This window comes from Leiobunum rupestre, chromosome 2, assembly GCF_980474605.1.
Source record: "Leiobunum rupestre chromosome 2, qqLeiRupe1.1.hap1, whole genome shotgun sequence".
NCBI classification, from domain to species: domain Eukaryota; kingdom Metazoa; phylum Arthropoda; class Arachnida; order Opiliones; family Sclerosomatidae; genus Leiobunum; species Leiobunum rupestre.
In genome coordinates, this window is record NC_143385.1 from 93059539 (window position 1) to 93073556 (window position 14018).

The 14018-nt window shown below is 39.2% G+C and overlaps 2 protein-coding genes across 2 annotated transcripts; both read left to right on the forward strand.

Annotated features, from left to right (window-relative positions):
* The first annotated feature begins 7851 nt into the window (after nt 1–7851).
* Nucleotides 7852–10755, forward strand: LOC149960360 (uncharacterized). The gene is made up of 2 exons (XM_090167468.1): nt 7852–8033; nt 8103–10755. Exons 1-2 carry the CDS (start codon nt 7852–7854, stop codon nt 10753–10755), a joined length of 2835 nt encoding a protein of 944 aa, XP_090023594.1.
* An 18-nt stretch (nt 10756–10773) lies between these two features.
* Nucleotides 10774–11343, forward strand: LOC149960361 (uncharacterized). Its single transcript, XM_090167469.1, has one exon. It carries the CDS (start codon nt 10774–10776, stop codon nt 11341–11343), a length of 570 nt encoding a protein of 189 aa, XP_090023595.1.
* Nucleotides 11344–14018: the final 2675 nt, after the last annotated feature.

The following is a 14018-nucleotide window of genomic DNA, read 5'->3' on the forward strand; positions in this document are numbered from 1 at the left end:
GCGTTTTGAAAAACGAATAGAGAGGGAACAAGTCGGCCCAGGCCGTAATATTAGTTCCACATCAGTGTATTCGAGTGGGCAAACCCATACACCCTTAGTAGACACAGGTAGGCAAACTAATACAAAAGCAGTTGAGGCTACGTGATTTCTTATCGTTTGATATATAAATTGCCATCCTAAGTTAAAGAGTGCATGCCGCCCACCCTCAGGATACGCAGGTGGGCAAACTAATACAAAAGCGGTTGAGGTCATGTGATAACCTATCGTTAGATATATAAAATAACATTATAAGTAGGAATAAAACTTGGGGGTCACCCACACTCAGGATACGTGGGTGGGCAAAGAAATACAAAAGCTGCTGAGGCCATGTGATTTCCTGTCGTTTGATATATAATTTACCATCCTATGATCGCATAGTTGCAAAAACCCTAGCCAAAGTGCTAGCCCATTGAATTTAACCTGTGCGATTCTAGCAAAGCAGACTTTTGCAACAGGCCCTAAGTTCGACTGCTTTGGCTTATTTGGTCTCACTCTTTCACGTAGACGCAAGCGTAGACGATTCCAATTTTTTACTTTTATTGTTCTATCGAATGAGAACAGCTTGTTTTTTTCGGTCACTCTCCCTTTAAGGGGGTTGGTCGGAGGGGGCGGAAAATAACGGCACTGCGTGCGCGTCATAGAGTTCTATCGAATGATAAAAACTTTTTTCGGTCACTCTCCCTTTAAGGGGGTTGGTCGGAGGGGGCGGAAATTAGTGGAACGCGTGAGGGGGCAGAAAAAAGAGTTTTATCGAATGAGACCAACCCGCCCACCCTCAGGAGACCCGGGTTTAATTCAAACTTCCCGCCAATATAACTGCTCGATGAAATATTCAAACAAAAAAACGCGCCGAAACTTTCAGGCAAGAGCGACATCTCTGGACCAACTATACAAACTATACAAGTGTTCAAGACTAAAAGTTCCAAACTTCCCACCAAACTAATCCTTTTGCAATTTTCCTATTACATTTTTAATTCTTTTTCAAACTAATTTCTCGATGAAAAACAAATTAACGGCACTGCGCGTTCTATCGTTTGATATGAAAAGTACCATCCTAAGTGAAAGAGTTGACTTTAACGTATTGTTATTAAAGGGGGGTCGAAATTGTGCCCCTGTTTACCTGACAGACCCGAAACTGACCATCGGTAAAAGTTGTGTAGCCCCACACAGTAATTCAAACTTCCCGCCACACCCGTGTCTAGAGGTCGGCGGAACAAATAAGTTAACCGCAAAAATTTCAATTAATCATTAAAATTAGTATTATTTGTTTTATACGAATAAATTATACGATTAAACAACGATTTAACATGCAAAATAAATCATGTTTTCGAATATTTCTGAATAATTCTCGGTTATGGATAAATATAAACAATCGTATAATTTCTTATTGAAACGCCGACCTCTACCCGTGTCACCCTTCGTGGGGGGAGGCGAAGTTTGAGGTTCACTTGACGCCGTAAATACATGTAAAATAACGCGGAAAAGGGAAAGAGAATTGAGACAACTGAACTTGACAAATCCCCCTGGTCGCAAAAAAAGACTAGAAGTTTCGAGTAAAATTTGTATAGAGCGGCGTGTCTCGGTTGGTAAGTGCGCCGGTATTTGAGGTAACGCGGCCAGCGGCTATCTCGGTTCGAGTCCCGGCGCCGCCTATAATATAATTTATATAATTTATTTTTCGCAGCTCCATCTACCGTGTCGTCGCTTTTCCACAACAAACAAACAAACAAACCACAACAACACTTAACGACATTCCGTCCATAGCAATAGTCCCACTTCGATATATATATATATTTCGATGTGGAACTAAAAACGGGTGGTTGTTTCGTCGCGAGAGAGCGCTTGAATTGGGGGGAAAAGTGGGGCTTCGGAAAACGAGAGGGAGCTCTGACCGTTCTGCTTGCTACTGACACCAGAGCAGATGCTTATCTCTTAATTGGCATCGCTAGCCGATTGTTAGTCTTAACAGGAGTCTTTAAGAGTGATTGATTGGGTGTCGAGTTTTGTAATTGAGTTCAGTAATTCACTTTTCGTTTCGAGCTTTTTGGGGATGTAATGATTCCTACCGCCTGCTTTGTTAGTAAATGAAATACTCTGGTCTTCAGAAATGGAGAAAAATAAGGGAAAACCAAATAATCCTTTGATTCCCCTACCCGAATTCGTAACTACAGCCGTAACGGATAACCCCAAATTACCGTCTAACCCCCCAGCCCTAAGGGTCTTTAATTGGAGAAAGCAGTTGCGGACATCGGGCCCAACGAGTTTCACTTAAAATGACGTATGTTGCCGTGTCGCAAGTTAAAACATTGGATGGTATTATATTTGATCCGGGTTTTAATATTGCGCGCCCTTTACAAATTAACAATAAGAGTGGATTATCTGCTAAAAAAAACTAAACTTGAAAGGCTCAAAAAACTTTGTAGTACTACCACATAAGCCAAGTAATAACTGTGTAAAGATATATTCGATTTCAATCTTTAGTAAACTAAATTATTTATCACTCTTTCCTTTCTCTACCTGAGTTTTATTAAACTAAGCCCAATTAACCACTGCATTATTTACGTAATTATAAAAATTGGACACTTACCCTACACGCTTAAAAACGCAAAAATATTCGCCAGAAACCTATCCAAAATTGCGAAAAACTCTATAATAACACGAACGCGATTGATTATCCACAAACAAAACGGCGACGTATTACCCCAAAATTAATTAAAAGCGCTGATATAAGAGCTCAAAACTGATTTAACACGTCAAAAAACAAAATAAGAAAAGCCTAAAACTCCGATTTAATAGCTCGAAACTGATTCAATAAATCAAAAGACCCAGACACATAACCCCGAAAATAATAAAAAACGTTCAAAAACCTAGACGCATAGCTCCGAAACTAGTAAAAACGTCAAAAACTCCAAACGCATAAGCGCGAAACTAATTAAAAACGCCAAATAACCCAGACACACAAACCCGAAACTAATTAAAAACCCAAATAAACAATGACACATAACCCCAAAACTAATAATAAACATCAAGAAACCCAGACACACAAAACCGAAACTAATTAAAACCACAAAGAATCCTAGAATCATAACCCCGAAAATAATTAAAAACGTTCAAAAACCTTGAAGTATAGAACTTAAAAGAAAAGTCAAAAACTCTGATTTAATAGCTCGAAACTAATTTAAAACTTCGAAAAACACTAATAGACAAAAATCTACGAAGATATTTAAAAAAATCACCGTCAAAAACTGTAAAAAGTCGTGTAACCGAGTTGTTGGCCGATTCCTCGTTGCCAACTAAAACTGACCTAAAATTTTAAATTATTTTTCATTAAGCTTTAAAAATTTGTTTTTTGGTTTTGGTTTTCCCTCAATATGTCCGGAACCACTTGTCCGATTTGGAAAACGATACTGGTTCTGGAATGGAAATAATTCGGCGGGTCGAATGATGTTTGTCACGTTTGGAGAATTTCAATTGGTTGAAAAAGCGATGTTTTATTTTTTAAGCATTGGTTAAAAAATTCCTAACATTTTAAAAATTTAAAACAGCCAAAAGTTTCTCCGTTCTTTAACCTTTCCAAAAAGGTATCATTCGACTTTCTACTTTTAACGGTTTTTGGAATATTTTAAAAACAAAGTGTCCAGAAACTTTTGTCCGGGACTGTACATCTAAAAAACTTTCAAGGCATTATATAGGGGCTCATAAATGAGGAACAGCTAGGGTGCCCACAATTGAGAAACATTATTAGCCTACACCAAAAAATCTCCTGGTGCCGCCACGGGATACAGGATAATTATTAGTATAATTAGTTAGAAATTTTACTTCAAATAACTTTCAAAACGAAATTTAACAAACTATTAGAAATGAAACAAATAAATCGTTGGCAATAAAATATTAAGCCCTCGACAGATGGATGGTATTATTTTTAATCTTAATTGTTATTTAAGGTCTGGAATAGATACATCTTAGTGGTCTAACAGGGTTATCTCTTCCATTTTTAACTACCTAAAGAAGAAAGACATTTATGGTTAAATTACAATCAAAATAAAAGATTACTAAATAACAAAATTCCATATACATAGTACTTAAGTGTAGTGAAGAAGTGGAATTATATTATCTAATGCGCTATTCTTATTCGGATAATGAAAACACTTAACTTCGACTAAATCTATGGGAAAAGTCTTTGTTTGCTGAGATGTTCTAGCTATAAAAATTCCAAGTAGAGACGAGCGCAGTGGATATTTAAAACTGTCATCATGAAACTTAAATAAATTCCCAACAATCTTAATATCTTTATTTTGTTCTCGGTAAATTCCTTTAACTTTGATAACATCACCGGTAGACAACTTAACACAGTTATCTGGTTTTTGTATAGATATTGTGTAGGTGGGGGTCAGAATTTTTTTGTAAGACTTTGCATCTAGAGGTATATAAGCCCTATGATCCTTAAACGTTTTTTGAGTTCGTAACGTAAAGTTTTTTTTTACTTTCTAAAGAAATTTGGCCTTCACTGAGCCTCTTAATTAGTTGTTGCAGGGGCCTATTGGGGGATCTTATTTTTTTCTTTAACAACTGCAAATAATGTTCAAATGGAAAAGCACTAAAGACGTCCAATGGACCAAATCTTTGTACATCAGTTGCTAGGTGCGTTAATGAATGTATATTCCAACTGACAAATTCTTTCCCGTAAAATTCTGGAGAGGAAGATACGAACATTTTTAAGAGGTCACCGGCATAATTTACAAGGTTTTTACTGTGCGTTGCGGAAGCTAATACATAAATAGCACACTGTAGTAGTTGAAAATGATTAAGAACATCATTAGCCAAAATTCCTTTTCCTAAAACAGGCCCAGTATATAACAAAAACTGTCTTAGTTCGGTAGCTTTCCAACGATCTATGTACTTTAGTGCACGAGGTTTTCGGGCAAAGTCTGATGGTATATATTCTCTACATTTTTCTAACTTCGAAGGAAATTCTTTGACCATTTGACTACTCAGACGGACTACTAATTTAACTTTTTTACCCAACTGTGCAGCATTCTTCTCATACAACCGAGACATACCAAGTGCATATAATCAAGGGGGAAGTTATTTACCATATCAATATCTAAGTTTTCTAAAGTAGAAGGCCCTCCAGATAAATGGTGTTCTTCATTATCTCTGTTGCGAAAAGATTCATTAGTACGAAGCGTAATGACTTCATCCGAATCTTCTAATTCTAAAAACACTGTGTGGTTGTTGCATCGATAACCACTTATATTGCACTTCTCACCGGAGAAATAACCGGTATGCCCCTTTGCATTTTTAAACAACGCCGTAGCTGGGGTATCCATTATAAATGGACCATCTAGATTGCAATTGAATAACTTACCACCATGTTGAAAACCACTATCATTAAGTGCCATTAATTCATTTATGAATGGCTGTAGAAATACTTCGTTAATTCCTGGCTTAGACTCCCCACAAAACACTCCCACAGGAAAAATACTGCTTATTATACCCTCAGAAAAACTAAATACAGCTCCCAAAATTGGCCAAAAATTAACATTAGAGCTTTTATACAAAGGAATTCTGTTGAAAAATTAACTGTTTTGGCTGTACTTTTCAAACTTCACGCGGAACTCGCATTTTTTTGTCTCGTTCGAAATACCGTGATTTGATGTCTCGCGACACGCTTTTTATTATATTTTTCAAATCTATTTTGTCGTTAGTCTTAAATAAATATTGTTTCGGAAAGGTTTAGTTTTTGTGTTTCCCAGTTTTTTGTCTTTCACTCATACGCTATGAAATTATTATTATTCGCGGTTCTCAACACAACATAATGGTGCCGAAACCCGGGAAGACAGGAAGCTTTAGATCGGATACTTAGGCAAAGTAATAGGCGTGTTGAAGGTCAAACGGGAGAAAATTAGAGACAAAGCGAAAGGTTACATAGCCGAATTGAATACGCAACTTGGGGAACCGAGACCGGAGGGGGATGCGCTAACACAGTTAAGAAACCAGCTGAAGGAGGTGGTTAAAACGTTAAAAACTTTGGACGACAAATTTGAGGACGTAGTGGAACTGGCAGATTTATCCAACGCGGTGGATGAAGCTTTCGAGTTTAATAGCCAGATTATCACAGCGATTACAAATGCGGAACTTCAGCTAAATAATGTTCAGAATTCTAAGGAACGTTCGTTACCACCATCGGACAGTGAATCTGGAGAAGATGGCGACTCCAACGGACTGGAAGGACGGCACAGCAGCCGCGCACTAGGGCGTTCGGTACGGCGGGAAATTACAAGACCATAGGTCAAACTACCCAAGCTTACCATCAACAAATACGATGGATCAACATCCACCTGGCAAGACTTTTGGATGAGTTTCGAGTCCATACACGAGTCATCATTACGGACAACGGATAAGTTTAATTACTTGCATTCATTGTTAGAGGGAAAAGCGCTAAGAACAATAATGGGCTTACCTCGGACCAAAGAAAATTACAAGGCCGCTATAAAACTCCTGACGGACAGATATGGAGACGCTAACGCATTAGAGGACGAGCTCACAGAGAAGCTATTAAATTTGACTCCAGTAAGAAGAGCTACCGACATCGGGGCGCTTAGACAATTGTTTGACACAATTGAAGTTTAATTTAGGGGACTAGAATCTTTAGGCGTAATGACTCAGAGTTATGGCAGGTTTCTTTGCTCTATAATAACGAGAAGTATTCCCCAAGAAATAACGCTAGAATTTAATTGACAGCGTAAGGACAATTCGCCAATGAATGTAGACGAGTTGATAAAGTTTCTGGGCAGGGAAATCATGTGTAGAGAACGCACGGCTGTTCTTTATAAGCGCAACAATGACAAAGATAGAGAAAGGGAAAGAGATAAGGATAAGGAGTCGGTACGAAAATGGTCAGGTAGTGTGGAAAATCTACCATCGGCAGCCACCCTGTCGACCATCACTAAAACTAGAAAATTTTGCGTATTTTGTGGGCGAAATAATCACGTTTCTGAGGAATGCAAACGGTATGGGGTCTCAGAGAGACGTGTTCAGGTACGAAAGAAGGGTAAATGCTACATTTGCTTGGGAGGGAGCCACATGGCTAGGGAATGCGGGAAAAGGGACACACCTTGTAAGGGGTGCGGGGGCTTGCACCATATAGCTCTATGTGAGGGAGAAACTGTAAAAGATGAGGAAAATAAAAAAAACAGTCCTAAAGAAGTTGAGAAACCCAAGGAGGGGAAGGAAACTACGGTCACGACTTCGACCAATTTAGTCCAGGGGGACTACAAGTTCCGGGAAGCTAGAGGTGTAGTTTATTTACAAACTGCAGGCGTACTATTGTCCAAGGCAGACCAAAACAACACAGGGTCGGAAAAACGGGCTAGGTGCCTACTTGACAATGGAAGTCAGAGAACTTACATAAGGGAAGATTTAGCTAAACCATTACGTTTACCCGTGACAGGAAAGGAAACGTTAACACTTCATAGTTTCGGGAATAAGGAAGGCCAACGAATTACCACAAATAGGGTAAAACTCACGGTTAAAAATTTTAGGGACCCGAGCAAATTAATTGAAATTGAAGCTTTAGTACGGCCAGAATTGTGCAGTGCCATAATATCGGTACCCGGGGAGGAAGCCGAATCTCTCTTTAGGAAAAGGGGGATGGAATTAGCGGAGTTTAGAAATTGGACTACAGAACGAGCGCATTGGGCTATTAATCGGGAACGATTACTATTGGAGAGTCGTTAGCGAGAAAAGAGTTGAAAGGCAAAAACATTGTTTGGGTGGACCCTCCAAGGTCAGTCACATATCGCCACAAATATGGTAGTCAGTGAAAGCATTTCGATGCACGTCGCGACTGTTAAGGACAATTTAAGTAATCAAATTAAGACATTTTGGGATCTAGAGACCTTAGGGATAAAACCGGCGGAAACTCTCGTAGATTCAGGTAATGACGAAACGTTAGAACAATTTGAAAATGCAATTAAATGGGTAGGGGAAAGGTATCAGGTACCTCTTCTCTGGAGCTCAAATACCGAGATGCTCGAAGATAATTGGAAGGTTGCTTGAAGAAGAACCGAAAATCTTTACAAGAAATTTCGAGAAAATCCTAGTTTGCACAAAGAATATCACGCGGTAGTGCAGGAGCAAATAGACAACGGAGTACTCGAAAAGGTTCCAAAAAATGAGAAACCAAAAAAGCCTACATTTTACCTACCACATCGGGAAGTTAAACGGACGGATTGCGAAACTACTAGCCTAAGAGTGGTTTGTGACGGGTCATCACACGCGCAGGGAAAACAATCGCTCAATAGTTGTCTTAAACAAGGACCAAATATGAATCGGAATATACTAGATCTTTTAATTAGCTTTCGTATTGACGAAGTGGCATTTACCGCAGACATCGAAAAGGCATTTTTACAGATAGCGCTCGACCCGAAAGACCGCGACGTGGTACGGTTTTTATGGAACGCCGACTCGACCGAGAATACGTTTGACACCTATCGATTCACGCGAGTCCTCTTTGGGGCTACATGTAGTCCATTCCTTTTGAACGCCCCTGTGGAACATCATTTGAAAACGGTCGAAACCGAGTACCCGCGTGCTGTGAAGATGATACGAGAACGGAAATACGTTGACGATTTACTAGGCGGGAGCCAAACAACGGAAGACGCGCTGAAACTGTCCAAAGACTCGAGAGAAGTCTTCAAACGCGCCAACATGAACCTTCGAAAGTTCCAGACGAATTCGCCGGAGCTTCGCCAAGCGTGGACGGAAAACAACATCCCTCAAGGAGGAGGCGGGACGAATTCGAAAGTTCTTGGTTTAACTTGGAATACAGATCAGGACACACTTTCCATCAACATTAAATCACTTTTAGATCAATTAGACCAACGGGAAAACACCAAACGCGGTGTGCTACAAATCGTGGCTATGATATATGATCCACTCGGACTGCTCGCGCCTTTTACGATTAACGGTAAACTTCTAATGAAAGAAATATGGAACGATAAGGATCGGAGATGGGATGATCCACTACCGGAAGATTTGGCTTCCAAATTTGACAAGTGGTGCGAGGAGCTTCCGCGTATCACCGAAATAAACATACCCAGGTGCTATTTTCATCAACATTCGGATCAAGACAAGATTGTAGCGCAAGAACTCGTGTGTTTTTGCGTCGCGAGTGAGAAAGCTTTCGCGACTGTTGTCTATTTGAGATACGAGTGCGAATCGGGAAAATTTGGAAGCACCCTAGTAGCGGCGAAAACTAGGGTCGCGCCACCGGTCAGCAAAGTGAAAAGGACGGTAAAATCAGACGGCGTGGTACCAGGAAATCAGGAAGAACCGACAATTAGTTTACCACGTCTGGAGCTTTTAGGCGCGCTATTAGGAGCCAGACTAACGAGCAAAATAAAGCATAACAATTTTTCGGATAGAATAAGCCGCGTAAGATACTTTACCGACTCAACTATCGCGCTGGGATGGATTAGGAAGAGCCATAAAGACTTCTTACCTTTCGTTAGCAATCGGGTTAGCGAGATTCAGAAATTGACAGAGCCATCCGATTGGAACCACGTCAGCGGAGTCGATAATCCGGCTGATTTCCCAACAAGGGGTCTCAAAATCAAAACGCTGGCGCATTTTAAAAAATGGTGGGAAGGTCCTACGTGGCTAAAACAACCGGAAGAGAACTGGCCGAAATTTAAAGTAAATTCCGACGATTGCGATAATGACCCAGAGCTTCGGAAGAAAATCGAACCGGAATTGAAGGAGATAACCGAAGGAACAGCATTCCAGGGAAGCTGCACTACGACTCCAGTTCCAGTATCGGTATTGGATTGGCAGAGGTATGGCAACTTTGAGAAATTAGTCAGAGTAGTCGGAAGGATCTCTAGACTGGCCAACAGAGCCAGAGGTAAAGAGACCACGGCGGAAGATTTACTAGCGGCGGAGACAACCATCGTTCGTTTAGTCCAGAGTGAAACATTCACGGAGGAAATTTTCAAGCTACACAAAGGAGAAAAGGTTGACAAGAAATCAATTATATCAGCGCTAGATCCCATCCTAGACACGGACGAGCTGATTCGCGTTGGCGGACGCCTTCAACAAGCGGACTTCTCGTACGCCGAGAAACATCCACTGATACTACCAGACAAGCATCGTTTTACGAACCTCGTCGTCGACTACCATCACAATCGGGTGATGAACGCGGGCATCAATGGTACTATAGCGGATCTTCGCGAGCGTTACTGGATTTTGCGGTCGCGCCAGAAGGTGAAATCGCGAATTAAACTCGGCATTATTTGCAAAAAATTCAAAAGTCAGCCGGGAAACGCGATTATGGCACCGTTACCCAGCGATCGAGTAACAAAAGCTCCAGCTTTCAATACGACTGGTATTGATTTTTGCGGTCCAGTATACGTCAAGGGTGAAACGGGTCAAACTAAAGCATATATTGCTTTATTTTCATGCGCGGTGACCAGAGCACTTCATTTGGAAATGGTCACGGACCTATCGGCAGAAAAATTCATATATTCGCTTCGAAGATTTATGTCGTTTCGCGGAATTCCGGCAGTTATCTACAGCGATAACGCGTTAACCTTTAAGAGAGCTGAACAAGACCTCAAGGAGATCTTTGGAGCAATTAGAAGTAAGGCTGTGGAAGATTTCTTGGCGAGCTCCAGAATCAGATGGAAATACATCGTAGAAAAGGCGGCTTGGTAGGGAGGATTTTACGAACGAATGGTTCGCTCCATCAAGACCCACCTTAAGAAAACAATTGGGAAGGCGTATCTCACTTTGGAGCAGATGCAAACGGTGGTGGCTGAATTCGCATCCACATTGAATTCTCGTCCTCTCACGTTTGAGTACGCGGATAAAGGCGAACCTATGCCTTTAACGCCAGGGCACTTCCTAACCCAAGGAAGACTGACAACTCTACCGTCAAAGATTTTCAGCGCAACGGAACGGGTCTCCAGCTCCAGGGAAGAACTGATCCAAAAATATAGACACCAGCAGACTTTGCTGGATCGGTTTTGGAATCGTTGGCACAAAGATTACCTTCTAGAGCTACGGTCAGCTCACGAGCGAAAACCAGTGGAGAGCGGTACGCGTTTCAAAGTCGGGGATATCGCTTTAATTGCAGACAACGTTCCACGGTTGTTGTGGAAAACTGGAATAATTGTCGAGTTGTTTAAAGGACGTAGCGACGGAATTGTGCGTTCGTGTAACTTGAGATTGCCAAATCGGAATGTTATAAAACGGCCGATACAATTGGTCTACCCATTAGAAGTTGATAATAATGAAGATTAATAATGAACTATCAAGTTCATTCCGGGGGAGGGTGTTGAAAAATTAACTGTTTTGGCTCTACTTTTCAAACTTCACGCGGAACTCGCATTTTTTTTGTCTCGTTCGAAATACCGTGATTTGATGTCTCGCGACACGCTTTTTATTATATTTTTCAAATCTATTTTGTCGTTAGTCTTAAATAAATATTGTTTCGGAAAGGTTTAGTTTTTGTGTTCCCCAGTTTTTTGTCTTTCACTCATCCACATTTTCATAGCGTAATTATTATTATTCGCGGTTCTCACTCCCACAGGAAAAATACTGCTTATTATACCCTTAGAAAAACTAAATACAGCTCCCAAAATTGGCCAAAAATTAACATTAGAGCTTTTATACAAAGGAATTCCATCTATATTTATTGCAAATGAAATTTCTTCTCCGTAATTGGCGTTAGAAATCAAAAATTCATTAAGCCCACTTTGGAAACCAATATGCCAGTACTGGCCATTAGATAAAATAATAATTCCAGTGCATTCTCTCTGCGTCTGTAAAAGGCTACTCGAATCTTTTGGTAACTCATCGTGACCGTAGCGACGCAAAATATTTAACAAGCTATTCAATCTTACAGAGTCTACATTATGGTTAAGGGCCCAATTTTTAATATCCTCTCTTAAATCTAATGATTCATCTTCAGTTGAAGTGCTATCGCTAGACTGATTTACCGAACTAGAATATGACCTTTGGAAAACATGAGACGAATTTTCTAAATTTAAATTTTCGCTATTGGGCTCATCATTACATGCTTGTGATACAGATCCATCATTTTCTGATCCATCGGAAAGTTGATTAAAATCTAAATTACATCCACGGTCAGGCTCAATAGGCGGAATTTCATTAAGAACTAAAATGCTTTGGGCATAACTAGTTCTATTTCGTCTCATCTGCCTCCGACTTAAGCCCCGAGGTCTATTACCATTACAAATATCTTGCTCAGATTGATTATCCATGTTCATATTTGAATATATACTATGTACACATACATGTACCATCAATATATATACATATAGCTATAAAAATGTTTATGCAATTAGTTATAATTAAATTTGGAGTTAATTAATCAATATGACATATTTATAATAATGAAAGTTATGGACTAGATACAAATGACGTAATTATTTGTTAGGCCTAGTAATTTATTACATTACACTATATTAGGCTAATAAATATGTGATAAAGTTAATATCTTGTAAAACAACAAAATATATTTAGCAAAGAACTAATAACTAGATCGGTAGTTGGATAAATTCGGGAATTATATCTTTATATTTAGTGACTAAATCTTAATTACCTTGAGGAAAACTTGAGCCTTGTTAAATAGTAGAAAGAAAACAGATGACCCACGAAACTACAACAATAATAAAATGGCGACCCTTCTAACACGAGTTGTGAAATAAGAAAGAACTGGTTGAAGTCTTGAAAAAAGAAAACCTTTTTCCAAAACAAGAGTCACTGCACACCGCGCGTGGTCTAGTTAAGGCCAGCCGAAGCGCCATTTGTGACCCACCTAAAATGAAATCCTAAAATTATTAATTTCTATAATTTTAAATTATTAAAACTTCATTATAAAATTTAATTTCAAGATATTAAAATTATTGCAATAAAAAACTTACTTATAATAATTTTAGTTTAGGAATCCTAGCGGTTCTTTCCAAATTTTATCCACGTGTTTTCTAGAGCCCGGCGCCGACAGGCCGTCGATACTTTTTTAAAGAGGAAGAACCGGTAATAAATATCACTTCGCTTAAGTACCATTATAGCTATTTGTGGTTATAATCAATTTAAGAAGTAATTCCATAAAATATAATATTATTTATTTCTATTATATTTTTATATTAACATATTGGTTCGTCTATAGTTACTAAATCTTAGCTTTTAAATTATATAAATAATAAAAATTAAGTATTTATCTTTTAAATTTAAAATTTAATATATCGTTTAACATCTTTGAAAAATGCAATGAAGTATTAGTAAATAATACCGAAGAAACTTAAATTATTTACTGTTGGTTAAGCAGCTGGTTTACTTTTGAAAAGAGCAGTGCCCGGTTTCTAGTCGTTTTATAGAAGGCGAAAAAAAATTCAAAAAGTTGCAGCGGGAATTTAGTCAGGTGCTGACCGTCAGCCTAATGCGACTCAATTTTCAACAGTCTGACCCTTTCCCAACCCTTAAACGGAAGGCCTGTGCTACTAGGGGAGGACTGGAAAAAATTCCTAATTCTATCTTTGACAGAACTGGAAATTTTGAAAGGGAAAGTGAAAGATTTTAACAACGGGCTCTTTTGAGGTAAAATATCTATCTTTTGATATCGTCATATAAATAATTATCTAGCTAAGGCCTAACTAAAGATACCATTCCTGCACCTTCCTCTACCCTCGCCAAACTGCCGCCAGCGAAAGCAAACTAAAGATCTATAAAAATGACATAATGTATCCCAGAACGCCTAGAAACCAAGTCACAATAACCTTTTTGATGGAGACTTCACCGTTTCTACAGCCTTCACTTATACCAGCCAAGATTCACGATGCCCGGGATAAATGTTGATATTAACCTCGGTTTCGGTTGGTCGTCTAACTTGGCAGCCAACTGTCATTTAAAAAAAAACTGGAGCATTGTTTAGTAGTTAGCTGCTGGGATCTTAT